Source organism: Gobius niger (assembly GCF_951799975.1).
Source record: "Gobius niger genome assembly, chromosome: 8".
Taxonomy (NCBI): Eukaryota; Metazoa; Chordata; class Actinopteri; order Gobiiformes; family Gobiidae; genus Gobius; species Gobius niger.
The window spans coordinates 36,254,133-36,279,188 of NC_136859.1; the positions used below are offsets into that span (position 1 = coordinate 36,254,133).

A 25,056-nucleotide genomic window follows, 5' to 3' on the forward strand; every position below is an offset into this window, starting at 1 on the left:
CTCACACTATTTGTGCTAAAAAAGTCAGAAAGAGTCAATATTCTCTGCCAATACTCTCTCTCTCACACTCTTCTTCCCCGTATACTTTGTTAAATGCTTAATGTCACATTTGTCCACATCTTTCCCATATCACCATTCCCTTGGACTTCCTTCAAATCTGTGTTCAGCCACATAACGGACTTTGTAAGTCAGTGCCTCGGATCGTCTCTCTCCTTATTCCGTCTAAACTAGTCGTGTATCTGAATAATATAACACACTGCACTGGTGATACAATTATCGAGCCTGACCAGCCAGAACACACACTGGTCCTACGCGTTATAAAGACGTGTATCTGGAATCCGCAGGTACATTCTTGCTAAGTACACTTAAGAAAACATTTTTTCCTTATGGTTAACTCGGTTCTGGTCGTGAAAACGTGCTCTGTGATTGGATGGAAGCAGGAGTGGACGGCTGGTCAGTCAACAGTTTATCTGGGACAAGCACCAGAAATGTCAAGTGCAGCAAGAAAACAGAAAAGCCATTTTTACACTGCAAAAAAAATCAGAATAGTCAGCTATGCAGATTATTATGCTCCAACAAATCCTAAATCCAAAATACTAAAATTAAATGACTTAGTTGATCTTAGCACAGCTGGCGTTATATACGGTTCATAACCATAAGCTTCCTGAATGTATTCAGGAAAGGTTCAAACCCAGAGAGACTGGCTATAATCTCAGTGGAACTCATGTTTACAGAAAACACCAAAGCCAGATGTGTCTCAGTCAAAGGAATAAATCTATGGAATATTCTGAATGACACCTTAAAAAACTTTTAAAAAAATGTTCAAATCTAATGTAATTATCAGTTATACAGCACTAGGACTAAATCACATATAAACTCTCCTGTGTACACTATATTTTGTCTTTATAATATAATTGAGTGATTCGAGACAAATTTATCGATGAATGTGTGACTTGTGTGACTGGTGTGAATTAACTTTGTAACCAATGGATACACATTTTGTTGTCCTCATCTTGCACATGGTAAAACTGCTGTATGCTGGTGCTGGTTGTAATGAAGCTGTAATAGTGTTTGGCTTTAGAAAAGTGTTTCACTTCAGCCAAAGCCCTTTTCAGTCATTGTTTCAGTGTTTTCATGTTTTGTAGTTAGTCGTGTCTGTGTGAGGACACTGACTGAAATAAACTAAACTAAACTAAGCAAACAGACATGATAACAATAAGTGGCACTCTGCAAGCTAACACGACCTACTTCCTGCTCATATCCCAAACCCAGCCGAGCAAGGCCAGGCTCTCGCAGTCACACATGCACTTCCTTTTCAGCCATAAAAGTCGTTTTGAGCACCGTCGAGTCCTCGTCTGAGGGGAACATGGGTCCGATAATCACCGATCGCTGGTCAAACAGTTTAACCCGGCAGTGCGCGGTGGTCGCTCCACACTCACCGTGTTGAACCCGGGGAAGAGGCTGAGGGCCGAGCCGGCGTCCAGGGGGAAGGGCAGGAACTGTTTGAGCGCCATGGCGGGCTGCTGGACCGCACTGGCCAGCGGGGGGCGCACCAGGGCGGGCATCAGGCCGCTCTGACAGCTGGTCCCTGTGGGAGACAGGAAGGGGACACAGTGAGAGGGGGACGGAGACAGGACCGTGTCCAAACGTCCCACAGAGGCAAGCTGCTCGCGGACCGCGGACAGGAGCTATATTTACCTCCTCCTCTGACACTCGCGTCACACTCACTCATTGATGTTTTTGATTATTATATTTGGGACATTTATACAAACTATGATGTGAGAGTTTGAATGTTTTCTCATTTTATAGATTGCACATAACTGAGCGCCTGGTCCTGACATGTGACGGAATATCAGTAATATTAAATGATCCTATTTTCCCTGAAGTCTCTCCCTTTGCTGATCTCAGACAATAATCTCGATCCCTGGGCCGTCACTCTGACCAATGAGACGAGCTTTCTGTGAACCGGCCTGTCAGGTCCAATCAGGAGGGGAGGGGAAATTGTCTTTGAGTCTCATGGTTCTTTCTACAGGTAGAAACAAATCAAAATTGTATGCGTTTCATGCCTGGACACAATATCTTTAATGCCACAAAAAGAAGAAAATCAAGGCATTTACACATGTGTATTCAAACCAGCAAACAAAAGACGGAAAAAATAGACACTGGACAGCAAAGTGGTCACAACAGGCACTGATTTGAAGAAAATCTATTGACAATGACATGTCAAGAGGAAAGTGGTCCACATGAGCAGAGTCTTAGCGATGGCAGAAGTACAGGGAGAACCTTTCAAAGCCAGGCCCGTCGACTCACGAGTGTTTTTGGGGCTTTTCTGTAATGCACTGTTGTTTTCTTTGCCCCGGGGCGTCTGTCAGTCGCCTCTGAAGCCGATCCGTCGCTCCCAAACAATACATCAGAGCATAAACCTGAGCAATGCGATGCCGTCAGCGGCTCGCCCTGTTATTATCGGCGCTGGAACACATGTCGTGGTGAGTGATTTCATCGGAGCGTTCCACCTGCCCTGCTCCAGGACAGAGGAGCTGCACCAACCTGAACAAGTCCTACCAAACACAGAAGGACGAGCGGGAAACATGTGAAGGCCAGCACTGCAGGGGAAGAAACTTTAGCTGCTCAAAATCTAAATGTATTACAAGGGGTCAAATTTGCTGATATTTTCAGTGACCAAATCTAGATAAGGGTCAGAGCCAGGTTTAAAGTGAGGGATTTATTTTATTGCATGTTGGTTGTAAAGAGCGATTTTGGGTTTCGAATAAACTAGTCATCCCCGGCTCAGTAGATTTATTTGGGAAACTGTCATTTCAAAGGCGTTTCTTTTTTTTCTCACATTGTACCAGACAGAATCTCCATGTCAGTCGCTCCACACTTTCCAGTTTCTTCAGAGGGATCTTTTAATATCTTATTTCTAACCTGATTTATTGAGTTTTGAATTTCAAAAAACAAGGTGAAATATCAATTTTTACAGATTTTCCCACTAGGAAACAGATTATTTTCATATACTCTTTTTTTTTTTTTTTAATCTAAAATCTCTCTGAAAAAGACTTTGTAACTAATATGTCAGAAAATGAAATCATAAATTTAAACCTGACTCCATGCATTATTCAGATTTTGTCGCTGAAAATGTAGGACATTTCTAGCCTGACATAAAGCCAGACTGACTTTATTTATGTATTTATAAATACAAATAAACACATTCTGGAATTGTGGTAATAGGACGCAATTTCCAAATCCAGACTGGAGGCGGGGCTAACGAGAGCGAACCAATCAAACACAAAGCAACTTCCAACGCCAGGTTACAATCCGGTGTAGCTTGTTCATTAACATGCCCTGTCCCGACCAAATAAACTGATAAATTAAAAAAAAAGAATGTTTGTAGCATTGTAAATGTAATCGAAATCGCAATCTCTAATTTGGTCAATCTCAATAATCGTAAAGGACTTCATAATGGACAGGTTTACAGCCATTTCTTTGGCACAAACAGTACCTCGTTTGGGAGTTTGGACGAGACAATGGAAGACTTTAGTGCGTTAAATGAAACTGGAGGAAAGCAAGATGAACAGTATTTCATTTTTCATGAATAATCAAGATCGATCAATATGGGGAAAATAATCGTGATAATTGTTTTCCCAAAGTCTCCCGGTCCTAATAAAATATAAATATTTAGGAGCTATTTGTTAAAGCAGACGCTGTTAACTCATTATTTTGATTTTAATAAAGACATTTTGTTTCTTGTTTAAATTTTAGATGCTTGTTGTCGTGATTTCTTAAACTATGGCATGATATTATTTTCATTTCATTTTCATTTATTTCATTTAAAAGTGGCATCTTACAATCACTACAATTAAAACTATGACGCTATGGGAGACAATTATCTAAAACTAATCTCAACATTGACCATGTGTGGAAAATCGATGTTTTCACCTCAATATATTTAGCAAATATTTATATTTGCTAAATGCCAGAAGAATCAGAGATAGAATTTTCAACTCGCTTTTTACACAACCAAAAGTTTACACACATTTCATTAATATTTGGTAGCATTGCCTTTAAACTGTATATTTTGGGTCAAACATTTTGGATTTCCTTCCACAAGCTTTTCACAACAGTTGGATGAGTTTTGGTCCACTCGTCCAAACAGAACTGGTGTAGCTGAGACACATTTGTAGCCACCTTGCATGCCTATGCCTTTTCAGCTCTGCTCATGGATTGAGATCAGGACTTTGTGATGGTCACTTCAAAACATTGACTTTGTTTTCCTTAAGACAATTAGTGACCAGTACTGACCGTTTGCTTTGGGTCATTGTCCATTTGGACCCATCTGTGTCCAAGCTTTAACTTCCTGCCTCTTGAGATCTTGCTCCAATATTTCCACATAGAGTTCTTTCTTCATGATGTCATCTATTTTGGGGAGTGCATCAGTTCCTCCTACAGCATGATGCTGCCCCCCCGTATTTCACAGTTGGGATGGTGTTTTTCCTCGTGACGATGGCCATTATGGCCACACTTTTTTTTTTGTCAGACCACAGGATGTGTCTCCAAAAAATTAAAGTCTTCATCCTTTTTTTATTTGCAAACTCCAATCTGTCTTTGATGTTTCTTTTGGAGTCAGAGCTTCTTCCTCAGAGTTCCCTCTCATGTCGGTGCAGGACTTGTTTCACTCTGGATAATGACAAACTCTGACCAGGTTCAGCATCTTCACCAGGTCTTTTACATTTGTTCTTGGGTTGATCTTCACATTTCAGACACAGAACCCGCCTTCTTTCTGATCTGTACTGGACATTTACATCATTGTTTGAACCAATGAACCTGAACCTTCAAGTGTCTGGAAATTACACCCAAGGATGGACCAGACTTGTGCTTCCGAGGTCAAAAACACTAAAAAAAAAGAAATCCATCTCCCATTCTTCTGGCATTTAACAAAAAATAATAATAATAATAATTCTAATTGACCTGAAGTGTATGTAAACATATGGTTCTCACTGTAGTTATGCCTGCAGAGGGCACACTTCTTCTTCTTTTGCTCCTATGACCAGAGCACCAGAACAAACAAGAAACTTTTTCAAGTTAGCATGATGTAGCCTGTTAATTGAACTTTTAATTTGGTCATGTGAGGGTTTTTTTTTAAATGTTGTGGCTGTAAGAATAAACTCAAATGGCCTTAAAAACATTAAAAATTAAATTACTTTTGTTCAAAGGTTTTCCTCTCATTCTCTGATGTTTGCAAGTCTTAAAAAGCCAACGTTTGCATATTAAAATGTCATTAAAAGTCCTGGGATTTGACTGGCTGTGTGAGTCATGCCATCTGTCGGAGAAGCTCTGCTCCTGCGGCTTCATGTGGAGGTTTGTTCTGAAGCTGCTGAGCCACGCCTCACTGTTCAGAGGAAGCAGCAGGAGCTTCTGATGCTGCAGGGACATGACATCACTCACATACGCACACGAGGCGCCGCACAATACGCACAACAACAACAACAACAACAACAACTACTACTACTACTTTTTTGCCCCATTTAAAAAAAAAAAAAACGTATTTTTTGCCACAATTTCTCCAAATTTCTCTCACATTTCTCGACATTGGACATGAACCCAACATTGTAAATTTGCAGATCTTCAACACATTATTGTGTTTTCTGGTTCTGGAAAGGTATCAAGAAAAGGATCGTTCTGGTATCGGTATCATAAACCAAGTATCGTTAAAGTACCGATATCGAAAACAAATATAAAAGTGCCCAGGCCTAATCCTGACACATGCCCCGCTGCAACAACACGGTCTGAACTGAGCTCATGATCCATAAAACATTTACTTTGGGTTCAAGTATCTGACGTAACTATTCTTAAAACGCATGAATATATTTGCAAACTTAACAACTTTCAGACTCTGAAGCGGCAACATGAACCGCTCCACATGCGTCATGTTCTTCCAGATTAGCGTTGGATTCTAATAAGCTGCAGTGAAGAGCAGCCAGCGTGCAGCAGTAATGTGTCCACAAACAGTTCTTCAGTCTGTTGTGAAGAAGCAGCGACACGTGAACGAGACAGAGCAGTGAAGAGTCAATTTAGCAGAATCGTTGAGGAAACGGGCGGAGGATGCAGCGGGCCGGAGCACAATGGAGCGGGACGTGTTCCAACAGAGGCGCATTCCAGCCTCTGGCACCGCTTACCTCCGCTTCAATCTCCCTGTCGGAGGGAGAGAGAGAGGAGAGAGGGGTCCTGACCTGAGCTTTCAACTCACAGTCAGCCTAACCAGAGAGAGAGAGAGGGAGGAGAGAGAGAGAGGGAGGGGGGTCCTGACATGAGCTTTCAACTCACAGTCAGCCTAACCAGAGAGAGAGAGAGAGAGGGGGGTCCTGACCTGAGCTTTCAACTCACAGTCAGCCTAACCAGAGAGAGAGAGAGAGAGGGGTCCTGACCTGAGCTTTCAACTCACAGTCACCCTAACCAGAGAGAGAGAGAGAGGGAGGAGAGAGAGAGAGGGGTCCTGACCTGAGCTTTCAACTCACAGTCAGCCTAACCAGAGAGAGAGAGGGGGGTCCTGACCTGAGCTTTCAACTCACAGTCACCCTAACCAGAGAGAGAGAGGGAGGAAGGAGAGAGAGAGAGGGGTCCTGACCTGAGCTTTCAACTCACAGTCACCCTAACCAGAGAGAGAGAGAGAGAGGGAGGAGAGAGAGAGAGAGAGGGGTCCTGACCTGAGCTTTCAACTCACAGTCACCCTAACCAGAGAGAGAGAGAGAGGGAGAGAGAGAGGGGTCCTGACCTGAGCTTTCAACTCACAGTCAGCCTAACCAGAGAGAGAGAGGGGGGTCCTGACCTGAGCTTTCAACTCACAGTCACCCTAACCAGAGAGAGAGAGGGAGGAAGGAGAGAGAGAGAGGGGTCCTGACCTGAGCTTTCAACTCACAGTCACCCTAACCAGAGAGAGAGAGAGAGAGGGAGGAGAGAGAGAGAGAGAGGGGTCCTGACCTGAGCTTTCAACTCACAGTCACCCTAACCAGAGAGAGAGAGAGAGGGAGAGAGAGAGGGGTCCTGACCTGAGCTTTCAACTCACAGTCAGCCTAACCAGAGAGAGAGAGGGAGGAGAGAGAGAGAGAGGGTCATGACCTGAGCTTTCAACTCACAGTCACCCTAACCAGAGAGAGAGAGAGGGAGGATAGAGAGAGGGGGGGGTCCTGACCTGAGCTTTCAACTCACAATCATTCTAACCAGAGAGAGAGAGGGAGGAGAGAGAGAGAGAAAGAGGGGTCCTAACCTGAGCTTTCAACTCACAAAATCCTTTAAACCCGTGTGTGTTGAGTCAGACTGAAGGATCCCTCAGTATAAAACATGTAGAGTGGAGTCCTTCGGTTCTCCTCAGGTTCGGTGGTGTTCACAGGCCGCTCTCCTCGACCTGGTCCCCGTGTCTGAAGCTGCTCTGACTGAGGCAGAGCCGGGAGAGAGAGAGCCCCATTCAGAGTAATGATCCCGAACGGTCTGTGAAATCAACATGGCTGCTCAATCTCTTCCTACGAAGCCTGTGTCTAAAAAGGGGCCCTTTGGAGTCGCCTCTGGCCACCAGGGGGGGGTATTACAACAACGTCATCTCCCATGAGGACCAAAGAGAAGGGCTTTCTTGGCCCATTGGACCTCGACATCAGTCTGAGTTAATATGCAGATGAGTGGGGCACGTCTAGACCCCGCTGTATACAGGATGATCCAGGGACACATGTCAGCTGACTCAGTTTCCCACAAATCGAGAAAGAAGAGGGGTTTTCTTCCCGCTTTTTTGCAGAATTGTTCAGTTGAGATCACGAAGAAGCCTCACCGTGTTTTAGATAACAGTATTGGTATATTTAAAAGCGTTAATACTGTTTGTCGGAAAACGGGCAAATGCCGTGGGGGCGTGTCAATGTGTGTATGTGCCCGACGGAGGCCCTGCTGGAATACTGCAATACTACTGCAATACTACTGCAGAGAGAGGTGAGAACAGGCCAAACGAAAAACCCTGAGAGGTTAGACTCAAATGTTCACAGGTTCTTCAAATATGATCAGATTTCCATGTGTTTGGAAAATCTTTGGAAAGCTTGGAGACTACACTTTCATACGTTTTTAATATATATTTATATATATATAACCCTTCCTGGAACCGCCACCTTAACGTGGTGGAGGGGTTTGAGCGCCCGAATGATCTTAGGAGCTCTGTTGTCGGGGGCTTCGTGCCCCTGGTAGGGTCTCCCAGGGCAAACAGGTCCGAAGTGACGGGTCAGACAAAGAGCGGTTCAGAAGCCCCTTATGAGAGACCAACAGGCCCGTTCATGAGGCCGTCCACCCGTGGACCCACCACCTGCAGGAGCCATATGGGGCTGGTGCAATGTGATTTGGGCAGCTCCAGCAGCTGCCCCCACGACCCGGAAACGGACAAGTGGAAGAAAATGGATGGACGGATGGATGGATATATATATAAAATGTGCCAAAGAAAGTCCCCTACACCACAGTGGTCTGTGCCTGGCGTGTGACAGAGCTGTGTTCAGTTTGAAACAATGATGAAGTGTCAGTGTTAACCCACTGAGGCAGGTCATTGCCCCAAATCCTCCTGTCACTTTAAACACAGGCTTCAGTGCTGTACGTGATTAAAGTGTCCGTCACGCGAGTCCAGACACAACTCAGAGCCGCCGCGCCCGAACACTCCAGGACATTAAAGAGGCGCAGCTTAGGAAAGTTTACAGCCGGTTTACAAAAGGAACTGTGTGGGCATTGAATGTTACGCAAAATCAACTTTTAAAAGCAAAACGTCTACACGTTATAATGTTGTTCCCCGGTCAAAAACAATATTGTACTTTCTCTAACAACAAACAGGAAGAAAGCGAGGGAGAAGTGTTTGAAATGAACTGAGGAAAACATGCATATGTAATGTCATTTAAGCACTTTATTTCTTTCAAACCCTGCGTAGCATTGACAGTCACTTCTGTTCTTACGTATATCCTATTATTTTAGGATTATGATCTATTAAAGCGATTCAGGGTTTTTTTTAGAGCCAATGTTCCGAGGACCCTGGCCGTCCCGAGGCTGCAGTGAGTCACTTCAGTTACGTAAGGCGCCGTGTGGCTCTGGACCGTCCACTCGGCCCAGAGTAAAACCCTGTGACTGCGGCCCGATCAAAAGCTTTCAGCCTGAGCAGGAGCGAGCCACACAGAGCCCCTCTAATGGTTTAGCATTTCTCTGCTGAATAAACGTTATTTTATAACATCCTTTTTGATCATGAATTATGGACTTTTGTTCATTTTCTAAAGCGTTCCACACAAACACAGTTATGTAGTTACGGACAGTGAAAAACTTTGAGAACCAAGTATCTCCTCGGGACAGGAAAGTGTCCACCTCTGCTGTCTGCCAGAAAATATACATGGTTAAAATGTTCATTCACGTTTTTCATGTTTAATGTTTGAAAACATCAAACCTTAGTGACAACCTTATGACACATGATCATAGATCATGATTGGAAGATTGTAGCCAGTTTTCTTTAGTTTAGAACTTTCACTTCCTTATTGAACACTGACAGGAAGTGACATAGACTTTCTTACAGAGTTATCCTTCTAAATAGGTCATATTTCAGGTTCATTAATGCTATTTTAGATCCATCCTCAGCAAGCTTCGTAGCAAATTTCATAATCCTGTGTCATCTCAAAGGCAATGACAAAGCCATAACGTAACGGTGACGAGCTGAAAGTAGCTCTGTGGTGACTGAGAGTCACATGACTCATGCTGCCCCTCTCTCTCTCCTGTACTCCGGTCTGAGTCTGATACTGACAGGAACAAACCAATCAAAGTATAATCTTTTGATGCCTGAGTTCAAACAAGAAACAAAAATATCACAGACTGATCTGTCTGCACAGGTACGGTGTGAAACTGTCATCTAAATCTACTATGTTTAAAAACAAAGCAAAGGGCTTTTTTGGACAGATCGTCTCTATCCAGGGAACATCCTCATAGAATGAATCACCTGGATGGCTGAGAATTCACACTGTCACAAAATGACAACAATATTGATTGTTTATCAGTTAAACAGAAGGTCCAGGGCAACCTTCTATACAGAATGTGTTGCCCGTGTGACAATATGAATAATTGGGGGTGAAAAGAGCTTCATCTGCTCCATGACCTTCCACAGGCCTGAATCGGCCTCTCGGTCCTTGACAAAGTCTGTGGGTTCATAAAAAAGCCAGAGTGATTTATAATAGGTCTTTTATAGCAGGTACAGACACCCACAGTCCGCGGCTGCGCTGATGGCACCGGGTCCTGAACAGAGAGTCTGTCTGTGGAAATATCACACGCACCAACCTGTGTCTCCTGCCAAAACACAACTGCAGGAATTCAACGTAAACCCTGGTCCAAAACGACGCTTCTGTGCTGCATTTGTCTGAAGGTAAACACGTGATTCTTTACCGCCAACCGCTCGTTCCCATCCAGGATACGGCTATTTTTGCATTGAGAATCCATCGGAGACAAGATGCCAGGTCACTGGATTCTTGGGGGAAGTTAACTATTTCCCTGAAGCTTAAAATAAACAAGTTACACAGTGTTCGGATGTAGCAGCACCATCCAAACCCTGACCTCCAGTTTCTGTTCAGACAAGGACGTCTTCAGAGGAGAAAGTCTCAAAAACACATCCCCAAAACACGTCTCTATAGGAAAAAACATTTGTCTTTTCCAAGAACATGACATCAAGCCTTTAGGCCGCCAAAAACAGTGAATCAAGTGATAGTCTGTGAGACTGCAAAGTGAGGAGAGAGTGAGGATGAAATTTGAAAGTAAAAAATCAAGTTCCCCCCTTCCCCTCCTTTTTTCAGAGCAATGGCCCGGGGATTCGGATTATTGTCTGAGATCAGCAAAGGAAGGATTTTAAAAAACATAATTTAGTTTTTCTTCGGCTACGCCAAATTTCAAACCTAAATCTATTCAAGTTGTAAACTTCCCTTTTATTATTGTATATATTTATTCATTAGAAGAGAGGTAGAGAGTGCTGCACTGGATCACCAGGCTAAAGCACAAATCTTAGTGTGAAAAAAACTTACAAAAATCAGGTGCCCTTCAGGCTTGGAGGGCATGTCTGTTTAGAGAAAACTGATTTATTTATTATTTTGAGTAATTTGGAGCTCCAGAAAAAAAGTCTGAAATTTAGAAAAACAATCAATAACTGAAGTCCAGAGTTGATCCCGTCTACAGCAGAGAACGAGACGTTCTCAACTAGAGAAAAACTAAGTGTGGCCCAACTGAACTTTATATCTTTCAAGGTTCAACGTTGATATTCGCTCCAAAGACATGAGTGCAGCAGGTGTCGTATGTAAGCAAAGATCACGCAGAAGTTCCACTTCGTCTGATGGAGTAATCCCAACAACACTTCTCAGAGGTGCATCAAAATGACCACTGTTTACAGCGGGACTCGTTTAAACCTTTGAAATGCATCATATGAATACGACTTTGTGCCCTATGAATGAAAAGAGGCTACACCTGCCGAACCAAGTCATGTTTCCAGCTAAAACCTCGTCATTTCTGCTGTTCTTCTTGTGTTCGCTTTGTTACGTTTGCAAAATTGCATTAAAAAAAACTGATTAAAACCAATTTTACAAAAATAAGATCTGGTTCGAATCGCTCACAATCAAAACGATTCGGTCACAAATGCTATATGACGGCGCAAGAAAACGTCCTTTTTGGAAAACAAAAAAAAACGTATTTCTTGCTTGGCACAGTAAATTTGACAATTTTAAAAAATAATATATTTCAAATATCAGCCCCTGCTGTCAGTACATTGATTCAGACGGTTTTCAAAGTTTTGGTCCACTGGTTTCAAGTGTGTTGGGTTTAGATGTTCCTCTGTTGGTCTTCAGAGTTTGTGGACGATGGTTACACACCAGGGCTGCAGATAATCACAGGCTAAAAATAAGGCAAGTACACTCTCAGGGAGAACAGTGGCCAGGGAAGGCTTCTCTCAAAAAAATCCACTGAAGTTGTTTTTTAGGGGTGAAGATGGAGTCATCATGAACAATTGGATGAAGAGATCGTCCCGACGTGCCAAAGACAACGGCATGTTTTCGAGCAGGGAGAGCGCAGACAAACGCCTTGTATATTTTCAAGTTGTAACAGTCTTGCTGAGCCTTTCTTTCTTTTGGACACATTCCCTGTTTCCTTGAAGGCATTCACCTACAATAAAGTCAATTTGCGATTAGGAACGACAGTTAGAAAAATAAGCCTCTACGGCCTCCCACACCCTCCTTCAGATCACCACGCTCTTTTCAAATAAGGACGTTCCCACGCCCCGTCCTGTACAAATCCACACAGAAAGATCCCTCACAATCATTCGACCTCGTACGCTCTGAAATCCCCTCTGGCCTTGGATCAACTGCAGATGCTAATTGCCGCGCAAAGGGCAGCTCACATTGTGGAGGACGTCTGTGACGCTACATGGTCATACCACAGCAGTGAGTGCTCATGAAACCGCTGGCTCTCAGTCAAGTGTGGCCTCCCATTTGTGCCGACGCCACACGGTTCGGGCGGCTGTCGGCGTGTTGCCACGGGGGGCAGGGTGCAGATTGATGACCGGGCGTATGGCGGTGATCTGTCCACGTGTACGCCTCCCCCCCCATCAGGGAGCGCACTGATGTAACCGGAGACGAGCGCAGACATTTATAGCACTGTAAAAGTCAAGTGCGGGATGGAGGTGTGTGTGTGGGGGGGAGGAGGGGGAGGGGGGTAATAACCCAAAGTGAGGACAGGACAGGACGGTCAGACCCCTCATTTGACTTTCATTAGATATATCATGTCAGCATCACAAACCTCTCCACTGGCTTTATATGTTACACATAAAACTTTGATGATAAATATTTCTCAAATGCAAGCAGTGAACACCCCTGACGCCCTCGCCCTCACTGGTGTCCGACACGGCCCGGCAGAGGTCACATGGGCTGAGCAGACCCAGGTTGTGCATCTCCTCTTCTACTGCTGCACGACTAACCTTTATCGAATCAAAATCAGGGTTTTAGCTAACCTGCGAGTCAGATTGGGTCAGGGGATTTTCATTTCATCACGGAGTGGATTGAGGTGGTCCAAAAAATCCAATCGCCCCAATCACAAGCAGCGTGTGATTCAGACACACTTTATGGAGCTGGAGAGGGAAAGAGTGTGAGAGAGCACCACATTTATTACACAATGATTAAAACTAAAATGTTTTTTTTCCTGACTCCATGAAATGCTTCTTTGCTTCTTGCAGATTTGTATCTTGTTGCTGATGAAGCTGAAATGTAATAAATAAGCACCATGATGTTTAACAGCAGTGTTTATATGCAGCTCAATTGCATGAAAAATAGAACATATGCTTTCAATAAATATTAAAATCGCAAATCAAATCTAAATGCAATATATCTGTCAAAGTGGTGCAGCCATATCACCTTCTGATCAGTCTGATGGAAATCTGCTTCAGAACCACTAAGGTCCAAGGCAAAAAAACAATGTCTACATTCAACGACACGGAAATGTGGAGAAATGTTTCAATTACTGAGTTCCAACAACTGTGTGCGAGATGAAAGAGGCAGAGAGCCCTGCATCGGATCCAAAGTGTAAAGACATGATTACCGTAACCATTTAGTGAAACGCTCAGCTCTTCACACTCGGAGGGAAGCATTCTGATGAGACAGAAGAAGCTGAGGCAGTGTATTTGCGGAAAAATTAACTGCAACACTTTTGAACTCAGAGCTGATTTGGCTGTAGAACTGTGCGCTGATATAACACAACTGACATGAGAGGTTCAGACCTCCCCTGAACTAACTTATTACAGCAGAGTGTTTTCTCTGAACAGTCAGGCTGCAGCTCACAGACTGAATACAGGGGTTGAGCAGAGGGGGGAAATGTGGGACTCGGCCCCTGAAAGAAAACTAAAAAATAAGTCTCTATATTTATTATACTAACTACACTGGAAAAAATGCCATCTCATTTTAGATAAAGGGCTTGAAACGTGCTTGAATTAAAACAATTAATGCTGATTTTGAGAAGGTTTGGACTGTCTTGAATCAAGAGCCAATGGAATTGTTAAGGGAATTATTTTTTCTTCCACTGAGAACTAGAGCTTTTGTCTCAAAGGCAAGAAAAATCATTATTTTTCCCTTGCCAATAATAAAGTCCAACAACTAACCAAAATGTGCTCAAAATATCGTATCAGCAATCTATTGTTAGCGAGTACGTGACCATACACGTATTGTATTGAGGTTTTGTCTGAGTAAAAAAAATGTGAATTGATTGATTGATTGAACTGTAGAACTGACTTCAATAAATCCAAAGGCTCCACCGTGTGGTCCAAATGTCCACTTCTCTGACCTCACGGGGCCCTTTCCTCTTCCAGGAACAGGCTGAAACAATCTGCTCTCACAGCCAGACATTAATAATTCATCTTTAACTCCGCCACGGCCCGATGTCCCGATCCGATCTGTTTCTTTGTCCTCTTTACGAAGCACAAATCCAACAATCCCAGATAAACTGCGGAGCTTTGTGATTACGGAGGTCTCTAATGAAGCGCTCTGTGGATGATTGTGGCTGAACTCAGAGACATCAGCTCAGTGACCCCCATTACACCCACAGGCTGCGCACGGGACACTCCGTGTTACAATTAACCTCTGGGGGAATGGGAAGTGATCTGCATGTGTGCTCGGCCCCACCACTGAGCCACTGAGACAAATGCAAACCTGACCCTTTCTTAACTTATCAACCAAGTTTAATGGTGTTCACTCGTCCAAGACTGACCTGGAGAAGTATTTTTGATTCATTCTCAGGTTTATTCTCTAATCCTGTTCACTTTGTTCCTGCTTCATAGAAGGAACACCCTCCATTTATGCAAAACATATCAACCCTAACAATGTTCATGCATTCAAATTGGAGCCAGCCATTGAAAACACTAACACTGTGTATAAGGATTTTTTTTCCACTGGCTATTGTGTACATGAAGTAAACTTTTACCACTAAACTCTTAAATTATTAAACCAAAAGATAACAAATATTATTTCCTTTTAAAGAAAGAAATCTCAGACATCCTGGTCGATGGTAAGCAGAGTCTGTTAAATCGATACAGCTGGACTTTTCTTTCCTCTTATGGAATTTGGTTGGTCCCAAAACATTGGTCGGTAAAGAAAAAGTTGCTGCTGAATTTATTCAACGGACTGTTTACGGTTCACTTTTACAAATTCCAACATTGAAGTGTGCAGGCGTCTCCCAATGACGACAGAAGCTGTGCGTGTGTTTTTAGAGCCTTTACTCAGAGACAGAGCAGTGACCCCCATTACTCCCTCCATCGGCACAGAAGGCCCACAGTCAACCGCCGCACCAAAGTCACTTTTCTAATTAACCTCCACAAACTGACAGACAGCCCAACGGGAGGAAAATGGGAAAATACGTTTAAGTGGATCAGGCTTTCACCCATGTATATACAGTAACCCTTTGAAACAGGAGGATGTCAGTAGGCCAGGCACGATTCTTCAAGTTCAAGTCTTCTAAGTCCAGGCTCTAATTTATAATTCTTTATTCATCCCCAGTGAGGAAATTCCGGTGTCCATTAGCGTATATTCCAAATGCATCCAAACATAATACACAACATCAAAAAGTTATACAACATATATGTTATATAAAGGTACTAACATTAGTAAGTGCACTTCAGAAAGCTCCGTTGTCTCATAGCCCTGAATAAACGACCTCCTGAACCTCTCCATCCTGCAGTGCACTGTCACTGTCACTGTCGCGGCTTCTCTGAGCGACCACAGTCAGGGGGTGTCCACTCCCCTCTACATCACTCACTGACACACACCTCCTGACCAGTTTGTCCAGCCGGGTCCCCTCCCTGGCCTGTATGCACAACAGCAACAACTGATAGATAGAAAAGAGCAGCGTCTCATTCCAGACAGTGAAGACTTCAGCCATGTGAGTCTGCTCTGTTCTGTTACCACTGTCCAGTTTGTGATCCAGGTGGACATGCAGATATGTGTACGCTCACATTTGAACAGGTAGATGTCCACAACCATCTCCTTGGTTTTCGCTGTGTTAAGCCCAATGGGCGAGGAACGTGCTTCTCTTTGGTCCTCGAGGTCGGGAGCAGACATTCCTGAGCTTCCCACCTTTTTGTCCTTTCACATGCTCTGTAGGAGCAGCCATCATGGATTCTTTCTCAAATCTGTTGGACAGTTGGACGGACTGTGGATAGACCAAGGGACAGACTGAGGGACAGACTGTGGGTAGACTGTGGGACAGACTGAGGGACAGACTGTGGGACAGACTGTGGACAGACTGTGGGACAGACTGTGGACAGACTGACGGACGGGCTGTGGATAGACTGAGTGATAGACTGTGGGACAGACTGTGGATAGACTGTGGACAGACTGAGTGACGGACTGTGGACAGACTGTGGGACAGACTGTGGATAGACTGAGGGATAGACTGTGGGACGGACTGTGGGACGGACTGTGGGACAGACTGAGGGACAGACTGTGGGACAGACTGAGGGACAGACTGTGGGACAGACTGTGGGACGGACTGTGGGACAGACTGTAGGACGGACTGTGGGACGGACTGTGGGACGGACTGTGGGACGGACTGTGGGACGGACTGTGGGACAGACTGTGGGACGGACTGTGGGACGGACTGTGGGACGGATTGCGTGCTTCTCGTGAGGACCCAGAGGAACATTGGTCTGAGGCGGCGCTTCCCTCGGTCTCGCTCCAGTTGTGGATTAGCGCTCTGGGTCTGCGCTCTCATGACTGCAGCGCTAACAAACACAGCTGTCTCCGAGCGGCGGCCAACAACAACTGCAGCGCGTGGGATAATCCGAGGTTATCCTCCGCAGACGGGCGGGAGTGAGAGGGGGGGGAACGGGGGGGTGATCAGTGCTACATCTGCACATCAGTGGGATTTCACACAATGTACTGACAGTACGAAGAGTCAATCATTCCAAGTACTTATATTTGACCTGCGACTGCCATCAGGCCAAGATCGAGCTCAAATCACCATCAGACCGGCTCAAAATTGCTCTAAAACAGATCTTAATTGCACCAACTTAAATGTGTTTCTAAAGAATAAAGTGAGGAAAATTCATCAGAGAAAAATAAAGTCTAAAATTGCAGATGAAGGAGGTTTAGGTGAACTTTATTGTCCCCGCAGGGATATTCGACCCATCGACCCATCCCTCCAAATGTGGAGCCAGGCTGGAGAATGAACCGATTGTGCACCATGCCCCCATTGAGGTCTTTTTTAGTCTTCACTGTGAATGACCGCAGTATTCCCTCTTTAGTTGGTGATGAGAGAAACAAAGAGAGGAAGTCATCATGAGTCCTGACAAAACTTCAGTGATGGAGCTGACACAGGCAACAGGGGGACTGAGGGGCCCCACAGAAGGGGGACTGAGGGGCCTCACAATAACTTTATAAATGTAATAAAGTCATAAAAGTACTTCATTTGAGTTGGTAAATCAAAAATAATCTGAAGTATTTTTACACACACACACAAAAAGCTAATGAATTTGATCACAAACGTCAACTTATGTGAAAAAAGATGCTTTTTTTCTCATTAATTTTAAGTCCACTGGCAGATTATCATAATGTGCCTGTCGTGATATACAGTGGGATGCAAAAGTATCCGCCCCCCTTTAACTTTACGACATTTTGCCATACTATGGACCACAAACAGAAGTATATTTGTTTGAAATGATATGTGAAAGACACACACTAAGTGACACACGACTGTGAAGTGAAATGCACACATGATTTTGAATTTTGAATTTTGAATGATGTGCAAAAGTACAGGCCTCCTTTCCTTTTAATGCAACCAACTGTCTTCAGAAGTTTCCTGATGATTTCTGAATGATCACATGTTGACCTAATGACTAAATCGAGTCTACCTGTGTGTAATCTAATGTCAGTTCAAATACAGCTGCTCTGTGATGGTCTCAGGTCTGTTAGAGACTATTGTGGAGCAGAAGCATCATGAAGTCCAAGAACACACCAGACAGGTCCGGGATAAGGTTATTGAGAAGTATAAAGCTGGGTTAGGTTATAAAAAAGATTTCCAGAGCTTTGAACATCTCTCAAAGTACAGTTAAAAACACCATCCAGGAATGGAAAGAGTCTGGCATCACTGCAAACCTACCAAGACCCTGCCGTCCTCCTAAACTTACTGACCGAACCAAGAAGCCCATGATGACCCTGGATGAACTGCAGAGAGCCACAGCTCAGGTGGGGGAAACTGTCCACAGAACAACTATTAGTCGTACACTGCACAAATCTGGCCTTTATGACAGAGTGGCATTTTTGAAAGAAAACCATAAGAAGTCACGTTTTCTGTCTGTGGCTTAGAAAACGGGACTTCTTATGATTTTCTTTTAAAAATGGCTTGTTCTAGCCACTCTGCCATATTTATTTAAAAAAATTCTAAATCATGTATAAATTGTGTGTCTTTCACATCAAATTTCACCAGCAGGTGCTTTTGTTTTTGAATCCAGTTAAAAAGTGTAGTGGAGTGAAAGGGTGAGACGTGGGCTGTAGTGAAGTACAGTAAGTGCAGCATAAGTGCGAGGCTTTACTGTTTACTTTCCACCTCTGTGATCATTTGACTGTGTAAACTGTAATTCCTCATAATCCGGCCGTCTCGCTGACATGTCCCGGAGCGCGGCGCGTTAGCTCCTGCTCTCACCGCTGGAGCCCGGCCGTAAACACAGCTGTCTCTGGACCTGAGCCCGCCGTGATTCCAGCGCGGCGGATTAGAATCGGAGGTTAGCGCCGCGGTGACATCTCGCTGCTGAAGCTCGGACACGACGCAGGGAAAACAAAAACATACTTCGCTGACGCTTTGAGTTTCGCGTCGGAGAAAGGTCAGGAGTCGCTTGTGTCGATTTTACGACGCAGCACTGGATATAAATCACTTGGACAGGAAACATTCGGCAGCGTTAAGCAAACACACACACTGACAGGGCCTTTCTGATTCCTCTGAATCAGTTTCACGCCTCACTGAACTATTAATGGGACCTCTTACCTTCAAAGGCCCTTTTCTCAAAATGAAAAGTGAAAAGTTATCACATTCTGGCTTCACTTAAAAAAGCACAAACACCACCTTTTACAGTGTTGTTCGCCAAATGTCTAAAAATGATTTGTCTTTTTCATTTGGATTTCCTTTTATGCTTTTTACTAGCTGAGACCCGGCCTTCAGCTGGGCCTCGCTAGTCTCCACATGTGATATTCTGAGATTATGAGTGATTACAAAGAAATGTCCAACCCGTCACACAGTTCAGCTGTAGAACAGTGGTTCCCAACCCATTCCAAAAACTATGGCCACTACAAATGTGTAAAATAATGAAGGCAAAAAATAATTGCAAACAAACAGCAATTAGAGAGTTTGATGCACCCGTGCTCCTTTCTTATTAACTACAACGACAATATGTTCGCTAAACTCAGGGAATAGAATTCAAGAGATAGTGGAATAATTATGGATAAATATGAGGGGTTGAGCTCTAACGGTTTGGGTCACGGTGCAGGACCCGTGGCTTGGTGCATCATGGTAGTGTACAATAAAACAAATAATGAGTAGGTTTTGAACTGAAATAGCCTAATGATTGTTGTTAGACAGTATTTATAACCTTACAACAAAATTGGCAATGCTTTCAAAGCTGCTTTAGAATAAAATGTACCTCTGGGCTCACAATACGTGAAAGCAAAATAGAAAACAAATGGTACAGCAGCAAAGTAAAAAAAAAGAAAAAAACTACGCAGTGCAGGCCATGTGCTCGTGAAGTTGTAGTTTCATTTTCGCTTTCAGTCACACGGAGGATAAATCAGTCGGAGCAGCGCGTTTGATTAGAGGCTCGTGTTGGAGCAGGTTTTGGGCAGGAGAGACTTAAACAAAGACACGCAGATGTGTTTTGGAGGATGTACCTGTACCTGTGCGGAGCGTCTACAGCTGCAGTTTAGGGTGAGTGACGATGGCACACAGCGCCCTGTTTGGATGCGCGCGCGCACACACATAGACGCCGGCGCACGCACACACACACACACGCACACACACACACACACACACACGCACGCACGCGCACACAGGCCGGTTTGGATGCACGCGCGCACACATACACGCACGGACGCTCACACGCGCACACACACAAACGCGCGCGCACACACACATCGCCCTGGGTGAATGCGCGCACACGCACGGCAGTCAGATCTCGTGCACTCGCGTTTTTGTGACGGTGGGTTGTCCTGGGACAGCAGCACCGCGGCTTCCTGGTGTTCCCAAACGGTCTCCCATCCCAGTCCTAACCAGGCCCGTCCCTGCTGAGCTTCAAAGTCGGTATGGGAAATAAACATGGCGGCGCCCAGGCGGCGGCCATTGAGATAGCGTTTTCTATAATAGATGTTGCTCCTTGTTCTCTTTAGCTGATTGCTAAAAATCATCCATCAGTCCATCTTCTTCCACTTTATAGAAAACTTGCAATACATTCTTTCACTGTTATTTGTCATTTATCTACAAGATCAGTTTCAAATGGTTTCGTACTTCCCGATGTTTTTCATCTGTGAGTGTGAGTGTGGCCTCGGTGTCGCTGACCTGTTTTCCTGTGCACGGAGCAGCACTGATTTCTCGCTCTGACTGCGCCTGAGTCCGCGAGCCGCCGCTGGAGGAGAATATGAGGAATTCCTGCTAATTGTCCATTACCAGAAGACTCCGCGAGGCTGGAGTGGAAAGCAGAGGCACTTCATTATCCGGACTTTACTGCGCTGGTGGTTCAGGGCTGTTGTAAAAAAACAGCCAAATAAAACAGGATGCTGCCGTTCGTACGGCTGTGCTGCGTGTGGCAGTTTGGAAATGGTACAGGATAAAATAGTTTTATTTCATTAAAGATCAAGGTCATTATCGGTGATTATTATTATAAACCTGTGATTACCTGTTAATGAAGTGTCCAGTATAATAATGATATATAATAATGTTCATCTTATTTGATATTGACATTTTCTGCCACTAAAATAATATACAAAGTTAGCTTGCAGTTCTGTGTCTATACACGTCTATATTGTGTCTTCTCAAAGTGCCTCAGTGGATGTGGTGACGTGCTCCTGTGGCCACGGCTGCCCTGGGTCTGACAGACAAAAACAAGCCTGTCAGACTACAATAACAGCTCCCTCCATCACTCACTCACACTGACCACGTGTGACACAAAATAAATACATTCTGGCAAAGACTCTGTATAAAGCTCTGGTCTAAACAGCTGAAAGGTTCCTCTGGCTGCACCTCTCAGATCCTGAGTGACAGCTCTGTTATCCTCTTTTCTCCTCAGCTCCTCGGTGACAGCTCTGTTCTCCTCTTTTCTCCTCAGTGACAGCTCTGTTCTCCTCTGTTCTCCTCTTTCTCCTCAGTGACAGCTCTGTTCTCCTCTTTCTCCTCAGTGACAGCTCTGTTCTCCTCTTTCTCCTCAGTGACAGCTCTGTTCTCCTCAGCTCCTCAGTGACAGCTCTGTTCTCCTCAGCTCCTCAGTGACAGCTCTGTTCTCCTCAGTGACAGCTCTGTTCTCCTCTTTTCTCCTCAGTGACAGCTCTGTTCTCCTCAGCTCCTCAGAGACAGCTCTGTTCTCCTCTTTCTCCTCAGTGACAGCTCTGTTCTCCTCTTTCTCCTCAGTGACAGCTCTGTTCTCCTCTTTCTCCTCAGTGACAGCTCTGTTCTCCTCTTTTCTCCTCAGTGACAGCTCTGTTCTCCTCTTTTCTCCTCAGCTCCTCAGAGACAGCTCTGTTCTCCTCTTTCTCCTCAGTGACAGCTCTGTTCTCCTCTTTCTCCTCAGTGACAGCTCTGTTCTCCTCTTTCTCCTCAGTGACAGCTCTGTTCTCCTCAGCTCCTCAGTGACAGCTCTGTTCTCCTCTTTCTCCTCACTGACAGCTCTGTTCTCCTCTTTCTCCTCAGCTCCTCAGTGACAGCTCTGTTCTCCTCTTTCTCCTCAGCTCCTCAGTGACAGCTCTGTTCTCCTCAGCTCCTCAGTGACAGCTCTGTTCTCCTCTTTCTCCTCAGTGACAGCTCTGTTCTCCTCTTTCTCCTCAGTGACAGCTCTGTTCTCCTCTTTCTCCTCAGTGACAGCTCTGTTCTCCTCTTTCTCCTCAGTGACAGCTCTGTTCTCCTCTTTCTCCTCAGTGACAGCTCTGTTCTCCTCTTTCTCCTCAGTGACAGCTCTGTTCTCCTCTTTCTCCTCAGTGACAGCTCTGTTCTCCTCAGCTCCTCAGAGACAGCTCTGTTCTCCTCTTTCTCCTCAGTGACAGCTCTGTTCTCCTCTTTCTCCTCAGTGACAGCTCTGTTCTCCTCAGCTCCTCAGTGACAGCTCTGTTCTCCTCTTTTCTCCTCAGTGACAGCTCTGTTCTCCTCTTTTCTCCTCAGTGACAGCTCTGTTCTCCTCTTTCTCCTCAGTGACAGCTCTGTTCTCCTCTTTTCTCCTCAGTGACAGCTCTGTTCTCCTCTTTTCTCCTCAGTGACAGCTCTGTTCTCCTCTTTCTCCTCAGCTCCTCAGTGACAGCTCTGTTCTCCTCAGCTCCTCAGTGACAGCTCTGTTCTCCTCTTTCTCCTCAGTGACAGCTCTGTTCTCCTCTTTCTCCTCAGTGACAGCTCTGTTCTCCTCTTTCTCCTCAGTGACAGCTCTGTTCTCCTCTTTCTCCTCAGTGACAGCTCTGTTCTCCTCTTTCTCCTCAGTGACAGCTCTGTTCTCCTCTTTCTCCTCAGTGACAGCTCTGTTCTCCTCTTTCTCCTCAGTGACAGCTCTGTTCTCCTCAGCTCCTCAGAGACAGCTCTGTTCTCCTCTTTCTCCTCAGTGACAGCTCTGTTCTCCTCTTTCTCCTCAGTGACAGCTCTGTTCTCCTCAGCTCCTCAGTGACAGCTCTGTTCTCCTCTTTCTCCTCACTGACAGCTCTGTTCTCCTCTTTTCTCCTCAGCTCCTCAGAGACAGCTCTGTTCTCCTCTTTCTCCTCAGCTCCTCAGTGACAGCTCTGTTCTCCTCTGTTCTCCTCAGCTCCTCAGTGACAGCTCTGTTCTCCTCTTTCTCCTCAGCTCCTCAGTGACAGCTCTGTTCTCCTCAGCTCCTCAGTGACAGCTCTGTTCTCCTCTTTCTCCTCAGCTCCTCAGTGACAGCTCTGTTCTCCTCAGCTCCTCAGTGACAGCTCTGTTCTCCTCTTTCTCCTCAGTGACAGCTCTGTTCTCCTCAGTGACAGCTCTGTTCTCCTGTCTTCTCCCTCGATGTGCTGCGACTGGAGATGGCTCTAATCCGGCCGATAGAAAAGGGCCGCTCTCACTGAACAAATGGAGCGGCTGCCCTGGATGGAGCCGGTATTATTCCTTGGGAGCGGTGTAATCCAGGCGTGAAAGCAGCTCTTGAGGAGGCCACGGGGGCCATTCACACAGCTGAGCCTCTCGGTCTAATACCACCACTGGAACAGCATCAGCGGCTTCTACCGCACACAGCACGGGGAATTCTTCCTCTGTATTATACCTTTTTTGAAGAAGTCGCCCAGTTCCCATTATTCTTCATTCTTCTGCTGAATCTAATGTTTGTGACATTAAAAATATTATTTTGGGGCATTAAAAAGCCTTGAATTTGACCTGCTGCCGCCTGTAAATACGCTGTATTCGCTGTATTATGTTGATCCTCATACAGTAATTCCAATCTTTTGGTTGGTTTACATCAACTCCAACATTTAAACTTTTACTTGTTCAGTTTGATTACATTGTTTTGTTAGTAATGTGAGTCTTAAATATTTAGTTTTCTCTGTTTTCTTCGAGGAGCACCCAAAAACTACAAACATTCACCATTGCACTTCACAGTATATGTTTCTAAATAACTATTTCCTGGCTAGCGGATGAGCTAACGACATTTGAGAGCTACACATTTCTTCTTCTGAGACACTGAAGAGGCACCAAGAGCCCCCACACCTGCAGCACAGCGGAGGAGCTGCAGGAAGCAAGGAAGGGACAAATGAGGAGGTATCCGGGCAAGACTCACAGCTAAGCCACACAAGCCTTCTGTTGTTCTAATGGCTAATGGTCGTGCTGGACTCGGGAAGGCTCAGAAGATGGGGAAAGACGGTGGTGTTTTCATATTCACTGTGGAGTTTCACAGGAGACCCTCAGGTGAAGAGTGGCGTCAGAGCCAGGGGAGAAGGAGGAGGACCAAGATGAGAAGGAGCGAGAGGAGGTGCTCCGTTACAGAGGATCAGAGGAGCATCTGAAGGCAGAACCTCCAAAAACATGCCGCTCAGGTCGGCCCACACTAACTTAATGACTTAGTCTTTTTGTGCCTCATTCAGTCCATTCTCAATCCTGATCAAACGTGCTCAACATTTACAACTCAAACGCTCTATTCCACAAGGCCGAACATTAAAAACTCATTCTTATTGACTGAACGTGCTGAAAGTGCACTTAAATTGTAATTTCCTGGCTATTGTTTTTAGCCTCATATAAAGGTCTCTTCCCCTATGTCCAAACATTGTTTAGTTCAAATCATTACGAGGACAATAGCAAACCGCGGTCCAAGCTCCTTCTTAAACACATTTCCTAATGTTTCCTAATGTTGGGGGAGCAGAACCGCAGTGTCTCTCTCCGTGGGGAAAACATCTCGTGTCGTATTGTAATATTGTTTCTCAAAGCAGGCCGATGCCCCGCTCGTCAGCTGTGGTCAGAGCGGCGCCTCCGTCAGAGCTCCTCTCACTGGTTCATTCCACGCTGAGCAAACAACAAAACTGTAACTCACGCGTTTCTTACGACAGAGATCCATAAACATGAGCACAAACACTTCTCGATTTCTCCATATCATCCGTAAGCCACAAGGGCTGGGTACGGTTAAACAGAACCAGAATGTCTCGGAAAGCACATTCATCATACTCCCGATATCGCAGGAACTAATGTTTAGCACTGAGTTTTGATTCCAGTGAGAAGCGCTGAAGAAGTGACATGGTTTATCCAACTTAAAGGGACTCGATGGATATACTCGCTACTGCCACCTCAGGTCTTACGCGTAACTGCAGCTTCTATATTAAACCCGAA

At 45.0% G+C, this 25,056-nt stretch overlaps 2 protein-coding genes across 2 annotated transcripts in view; one reads left to right on the forward strand and one right to left on the reverse strand.

The window, feature by feature from the left end:
• The window catches only part of rab5ab (RAB5A, member RAS oncogene family, b), a 419,058-nt gene that overhangs the window by 126,583 nt on the left and 267,419 nt on the right, over positions 1-25,056 (forward strand). The window lies entirely within an intron of this gene.
• The window catches only part of znf385d (zinc finger protein 385D), a 465,630-nt gene that overhangs the window by 107,380 nt on the left and 333,194 nt on the right, over positions 1-25,056 (reverse strand). The window contains exon 3 of the mRNA XM_079562266.1: positions 1,440-1,589. Coding sequence (XP_079418392.1) covers positions 1,440-1,565 — 126 coding nt within the window. The 5' untranslated portion in view covers positions 1,566-1,589. The remainder of the gene's footprint in view (positions 1-1,439; positions 1,590-25,056) is intronic.